The sequence below is a fragment of the Mus pahari genome, chromosome 3, assembly GCF_900095145.1.
Source record: "Mus pahari chromosome 3, PAHARI_EIJ_v1.1, whole genome shotgun sequence".
Lineage (NCBI taxonomy): Eukaryota > Metazoa > Chordata > Mammalia > Rodentia > Muridae > Mus > Mus pahari.
Window position 1 is genome coordinate 78,064,358 of NC_034592.1, and position 7,014 is coordinate 78,071,371.

Here is a 7,014-nt window from a genome sequence, read left to right on the forward strand (position 1 = left end):
GTTTGTGCGTGTGTATACATGTGTGTGTTTGTGTACACAGAACACACAAACCTGAGGCTACCACCTACCTGCTCCTGCCCTCCTGGCAATAGGGGGCGGGTCACATGGTGGCGAGGAGGGGGTAGCGGTTGACGCGCCTCTAGGTCAGCCTCCGCCTCTGACGTCCTTACAGCCATCCTTCCTCCCAGCTGGCTGCGTCCCCGCCCTCGGAGTCTAGAGAGCGGCTGGAGCCAGGCGGGATCGCGAGGTGCAGGAGGCCGGCGGGAGACGGGCGAGCCGCGGGAAGCAGGCACCATGGTGCTGTCGGTGCCTGTGATCGCGCTGGGCGCCACGCTGGGCACTGCCACCAGCATCCTTGCGCTGTGCGGGGTCACTTGCCTGTGCCGACACATGCACCCCAAGAAGGGGTTGCTGCCGCGGGACCGTGAGCCCGACCCGGAGAAGGCGAGGCCCGGTGTGCTCCAGGCGGCCCAACAGGTGAGTGAAGGCCAGGTGAGATGGCAGGACCACCCTATGTTTTGCCAGGCTGGGAAGGGACAGCAGACCTGCAGCAGGGGTCGCGGTGGCCCCGAGGAATGGGGGAGGGACATGCAGGAGAATGGGAGGGAGGGGGGAATGAGGGCTTCAGAGGGCTGGAAAAGGAATGAGGTTGGGGGACAGTGTGCAGGGAGGAGAGAGGTAGTGAGCCTTTGGAAGGATGGGGGAGCTGCGGGGTTAGAATATCCTTTGGGGGACGCCTGCAGAAATAGGGGGCAAGGATAGTGGGGTCTTCCAGAGGAAAGAGGGAGACTGTAGGAGAAACAAATTTTCTGAAAAATAATCAGAAAGGAAGAGGTGACGCCTCCTCTCAGCTGGACAGCAGGAGCAGGGTGTATGGGGGGGGGGGCTCTAGAGGCAGTCAGTGAGGACGAGCCTGCAAGACCCCCCTCCCTCCTAGCAGCTGAGCCTCAGCATCCCTGAGGGTCTCTGGAGACTCAGAGGGCTTTTATCCCCCTGCATCTGTGGCCCCACTTGAGCTGGAAATGGGCTATGGACTGTGCATCCCGGGCAGGAATGGAAGCAGGGAGATCTGGGAGAAGGGCCTTCTCCATGATCTGTGACCTCCAGAAAGCTTCTTAGGTGGAGGCCGGTGCTCCTTGGAGAGAGAGCCAGAGGAAGACTGGCCGTAGGTCAGGCGTGCATCAGGAACCTCCCAGGAACTTACAAGATTCCCTGGTTTTGGTCTTCTGGGAGCATCTTGGTCTGAGCCAGTTCTCCTTTTCCTAGTAAATTAATTATTCAGAAGAGCCACCCCCACCCCCGGTCCCAGAGTGGAGCCTATGTCATTGGTCACAGTAGAGAGTAAAAGGGAGATGGCTGCTGTCCTTGAAGCACTTAGAATCCCAGGCATGTGACATTGTCACTGGTAAACAGGAGCTGATGAGTGGTGGGAGGTCAGCCTGGACCCGCCTGCAAGTGGGGAGTGGGGTCCCCCCCACCTCCTGTGGTGAGGGTGTGGCTCGCTGCCCTCCCCTCCCATCTGGTGTGGATGAGACACCTGAGGGACAGATGGCATCCTGCTGCCTATCAGCCATGGCCCTCAGCCCTGCCCCTGACTGGGGAGCAGTTAGTGTGAACCACACTTAGACTGGGTTAGTGTGAACTGCCTCCAGCTCCCTTCTGACTGTCCTACTGACCCCAAGGAGCCCACACAACGTTGATTATCTGCCAAAGACGTGCCAGCCAGGCTATTTCTTCACAACTTAAACCCCCCCAAACATCTCATTAGAATAAGTGGAAGCAAGCCAGCCAAGGCTTAGTCGCCCCCACGCTGCCTCACTGCTAAGACTTTTACATATATTCTTGCTCTTAACAGACCAACAAAGGTAGAGGGAATAGTCCAATTTACAAATTAGGAAACACAAACTCAGAGAGGGCAAGTGACTTGCCCAAGGCCACACAGAGGTTTTGTTTTGTTTTGTTTTGTTTGATAGTCTGATTTAAGATTCCTAACTAGCAGCCCCTCCAGCCAGCCCCCTCCCCCTCTGTCTGTCAGCTGCCTGTTTCTCCAGGAAGGCTCACCCCTGTGACTCTTTCTTCAGTATTTACTTTCTTCTTCTTCTCCCTCTCCTCTCCCTCTCCCTCTCTCTCCCTCTCCCCCTCTCTCCCTCTCCCTCTTCCTCCTCCTTCTCTTCTTCTTCCTCCCCACTCATTTTCCATATAGGTCCAAAGGCCTCTCAGCCTTTCAGTTTCTTCCTGTTATCATCCAAGGGAGGATTTTACTTACTAGCCCATGAAACAACCACCCTTATGACCATGTCCCATAAATACCTTTTACAGCGCTCCCAACGTTGGCTGCCATTCATATTATCCACCTGCATTACACTCATTCCTACCCAGAAAATGGCATTTGTGCAATAAGAAACCACTGGCAAACAAAGGCGCCCAGCCTTCTGTTCCAAGGGATATGGGGGCTGTGGCTTTGCAGCCCAGGGCCAGTACTATGGAGGCTCAGTGATGTCCGCCCATGAATATCTGTTGATAAGTAATGCTCACCCATCTACATTTCTTCTCCTCGTTCCCTGGTGCCCGGGGAACTTGGCAACAGAGGCTCAATAGGTGTGAAAACGATGGCCTGAGAGCTCAAGGTGCCTTGGTGGCCACTGTGCTCTGATTCAGCCACTGACCCAGATAAAGTAACAACAAAGACAGCACACTTGATTCCAAGGAAGGCAAGGAGGCAGGCACAAGGTGGGAGGTGACTGAGGACACAACAAGGCTCTCTGAAGACGCTGCTCAGAGAGAGCACTCAGTGCTGGAGGAGGGAGGTGATTCTAAATTTCTGGTTCCAGCAGCTGCAGCTGTTGTGTCCTCCTGAGGTCTGGGGTGTTTGTAGGGTGCAGCATCCCTGCTTCCTGCTTCCAGATCTCATTGGCTGTGTTGCTGGGAAATGTCTTTGATGTCATAGGGCAGGCTGGGAATCTGATTTATGCCCCAAATGGATAAACAAAATTGAAGTTTGTACTGAAAAAAGAGCCACCTGGAGGTCTTCCCAGGGGTTCAACATCTGCCAGGAGTCTGCAGATGGAGCTTATGGGAGTCAGGGTCTTGAGTGGGGGAGAAATGATTATGGTTTCATCACCAGTAACGGCAACTGAAACTTGGCATTTTCTGTAAGGGGGGCTATAAACAAGAAAGCATGGGCTGCTCCTGGTCCCTGCAACTTTGTTGCAGAAAACTATAGCTCATCTGAACCATGCTGCAGTGCGCTGGTGGAAGCTTCCCCTGTCGTTTATTCCCCTCCCCTCCCATTTTAAGTTATGATATTTATTAAAGTTCCTGCTCTGTCCTGTGATTTACTACATTAATAAAGGACCATGCATGTAGCTTTCCCTGAACATATGCTATTGACTATTCCTTTACAACCTATATGTTTTACCTTCAGATTTTTAAGCACCCCGGAGGGAAGGGATCAGGCCACAGCACGGGTGATCAGAAACTCCTGCTGAGGGCCAGGTAGCAGAGGGTGGGAGCTCTCTGCAGACCATGCCCTGCTGGCTTCGGGTCACAGGTCACAGTGCTCTTGCTCCTCCTCATTTGTGTCCAGCCTTTGGGGAGATGCAGACAACTCAGTCCCTTACACAGGACAGTCCTGGGTCGCTGGAAACACTGGGATCACCTCGGTCCACGCCAGGAAGTCCAGGTTACAGCTGACCTGTGATTTGAAGAAGAAATAGTCAGGGAGGTGCTCTGAGGGCTGTGTCCTCTCCTTCACAACTGTCTCTGAATTTGTGTGACAGCTGCCTTCAGACTCCCCGCCTTCACTCTCTGGAATGTCCTCTTCCCAGGTTTCAGGTTCCCACTGTCCCTTTTGGCATTCCTGGGTGACCAGAGAGGCTGCTCTCCCCCTCGATCATCCTGAAATCAAGAGGCTTTCATTTTAGGGTTCTAACACCCCTATGTGACATCTGCTTGACTGTGACCATAAGTGTCATAAGTGGATCTTTTCAAATAACTTTTAGGTTTCCCAGGGGACCTGGTATTGTCTGTTCTCTCAAAGGCAGCATGTAGCCAGAGACTTTAGTGAACTTTCTTGGCCTTTATCTATACTCAACCAACTCTCCCACCCACACCCCTGCTCCCCACTGCCACACCCAGCTCTCACATCCACACCCCTGCTCCTCACTTTCACACCCAACTCTCTCATCCACACCCCTGATCCCCACTTCCACACCCAACTCTCTCATCCACACCCCTGATCCCCACTTCCACACCCAACTCTCCCATCCATACCCCTGCTCCTCAGTGCCACACACAGCTCTCACATCCACACCCCTGCTCCCCACTGCCACACCCAGCTCTCCCACCCATACCCCTGCTCCCCACTGCCACACCCAGCTCTCCCACCCACACCCCTGCTCCCCATTTCCACACCCAACTCTCCCATCCATACCCCTGCTCCCCACTGCCACACCCAGCTCTCCCACCCACACCCCTGCTCCCCACTGCCACACCCAGCTCTCCCACCCACACCCCTGCTCCCCACNACCCCTGCTCCCCACTGCCACACCCAGCTCTCCCACCCACACCCCTGCTCCCCACTGCCACACCCAGCTCTCCCACCCACACCCCTGCTCCCCACTGCCACACCCAACCCATCCATACCAGCACCCAGCTCACTCACCTCTTTCCTTCCACCAGAGCTGAAACATGATGGCTTACAACAGAGCTGAGTTCCAAGTTTTCATGGGATGAATAAATTCTGGATTTGTGTCAAATAATATATGCATAGTCAAGCCCTTTCCCCCAAAGTCCAAAGTATGGCCTTCATTTTTCCCATGTCCCTGACAATGTCTGCTGGGAATGTGATCCACCTGGATGTGTATATTGAATGAAATATTTTATATACATCATGGACATGGCGGGGGGGGGGACAAACCACAAAGCAGGTCATACAGGCAAGCACCCATTTACATAAAACCTGAAGCCAGGCTTGAGACATGCACGGTGACACCCTGCAAGTAAGGGACAGGCTGCATAGAGCATGGGTAGCTCTGGACTTTGATCTCTGCTCTGCCTCTTGATGTAATTGCTGGGTTCATGGTTTATTTCCTTCAAAATTTACCTAGCCTTACTGTTGGTGGGCTTTCCTGCAAGAAGTTATGTACCAACATGGTTCCTATTAAGCCATCTCCTCGTGACATAGTGTTTGTGAGCATTATGAAGACCAGGCCAGTACTCTAACGATAGGGGCTTTTGGGCCTGAGATCTCCTGTACATGGTCTCTCACAAGCTGCCTCTTGGCACTACCCATTTGCACTGTTTCTCCACCTGCAACATAAAAGTCTTGCTCTAGGGACTGGGGCCACAACACCATCAATGGGGCCCTAGAACTCACCTAATTGTCTTCCTTCCTGTGGCCTCAGAGCAGCACCCCTAGGCTGCTTGTTTTCATTACACCCATGAGTGAGACGGGCCAAGCACAGCAGTAGTACCACACATTAATCACATCATCCATTAAAGGTTAATGAGTGCATCTGAAGCACAGTATATGGTAAAAGGCGGACATACTGCTGCTGAGGAGACAGAAGGCGCAGCCAGCAATTGCCACAGCATGTAATGGTGCTGCATGAGAGCTAATATTCAGGGAACTGTGGGAAATCATGAGGGGCAATGCCAGCCACAGTCCAAAGTACATCTTTCTCCAGGTCTGAGAGGCCACTCTCTGGACATCCCTTTTGATGACTCTTATTGGAGGTCCTGTGAATTGCTAACCCCACTCCTGGAACTGATTGGACTCTGGCTATTCTAAGAGCTGACCTCCATAGGTTCTAAGCCTTTTCTCATTTGTTATTGTTGTTGGTAGTTGTTGGTGAGGGCAGGGGAGGCTTGAACCCAACCCTTCCTACGTGCTAAGTACACGTGTTACTACTAAGACCACCCCAGACCAGTTCTCACCTTTTAAAGGCTTCAACTGCCAGCTTTCCGTTAATAAATCCCCTGACTAGTAACTCTTCTGTCTGTATGAACAACAATAAAAGACCCATTTCCACAGAGTAGCAAATATCAGGTCTGGCACTGCCATCTACATAAGTTCTTTATATGTACCAGACAATTGCACTTTACCAGTGAGAAATGTGAGAGCCTAAGTCACATTCATAGACAGAGCTGGGACATGAAGTCTGGCTCTAGAACCAAATATTTGATCACTTAGCTAGAGCTTAGTAAGAAAAAGCTAGTCAAAATTTTGCTCAGAGCACTGTTTCCCCAGACAGGTGAGCAGGTGTCTGTGTCTTTGCAGGTCAGTTTCCAAAATATCCCCTGATGCTTGGGTTTTTCTCTGCGTTGTACATCTGTCGGCTCCAGGCACTGGGTACAGCTCAGGGCCCTCCTGAGAGATTTTACACAGTAAACATGTTTGGGCTGGTTGCTTAGCAACAACAAAGACAGTATGAATTTTTCATCACGAGATTAGCATATATTATTTCAGGGAGATGAGCACACAACCGCAGGAAGTGCTAAGCCCTTCAAAGTAATCACATAGGCTATCTCTGTACATGGACCTACTAGTAACTTCCCAACGGCAGGTCCTGACCTATCACATTCCTGGTTCCTCCTCCAGTTTCTCTTTTCGGTATGGCTTATAGATTAGTTAGTGTAATGATTAGTGTTAATTATCAACTTAACACAACTTAGAATCACTCAGGAGACAGGATTCTGGGCATACCTAGGGATTATTTTGATTATGTTAACCAAAGGGGAAAGACCTGTCCACTGTGGGTGGCACCATTCCCTGGCTGAGATCCAGGACTAAATACATGGTGAAAGGAGGCTGAAGAGCAATGTGCCTTCACTGCCCTCTGCTTTCCTGTTATGATTGAGATGTGATCAGCTACTCTGAGCTCCTGCTGCCTTGACTTCTGTCTTAGTCAGGGTTTCTATTCCTGTACAACATCATGACCAAGAAGCAAGTTGGGGAGGAAAGGGTTTATTCGGCTTACATTTCCATACTGCTGTTGATCACCAAAGGATGCA

At 51.7% G+C, this 7,014-nt stretch overlaps 1 protein-coding gene across 1 annotated transcript in view; it reads left to right on the top strand.

Moving 5' to 3' along the window:
* The first annotated feature begins 211 nt into the window (after positions 1–211).
* Positions 212–7,014, top strand: part of Syt13 (synaptotagmin 13) — a 41,919-nt gene continuing 35,116 nt past the window's right edge. Inside the window, exon 1 of the mRNA XM_021193736.2 lies at positions 212–477. Coding sequence (XP_021049395.1) covers positions 295–477 — 183 coding nt within the window. The 5' untranslated portion in view covers positions 212–294. The remainder of the gene's footprint in view (positions 478–7,014) is intronic.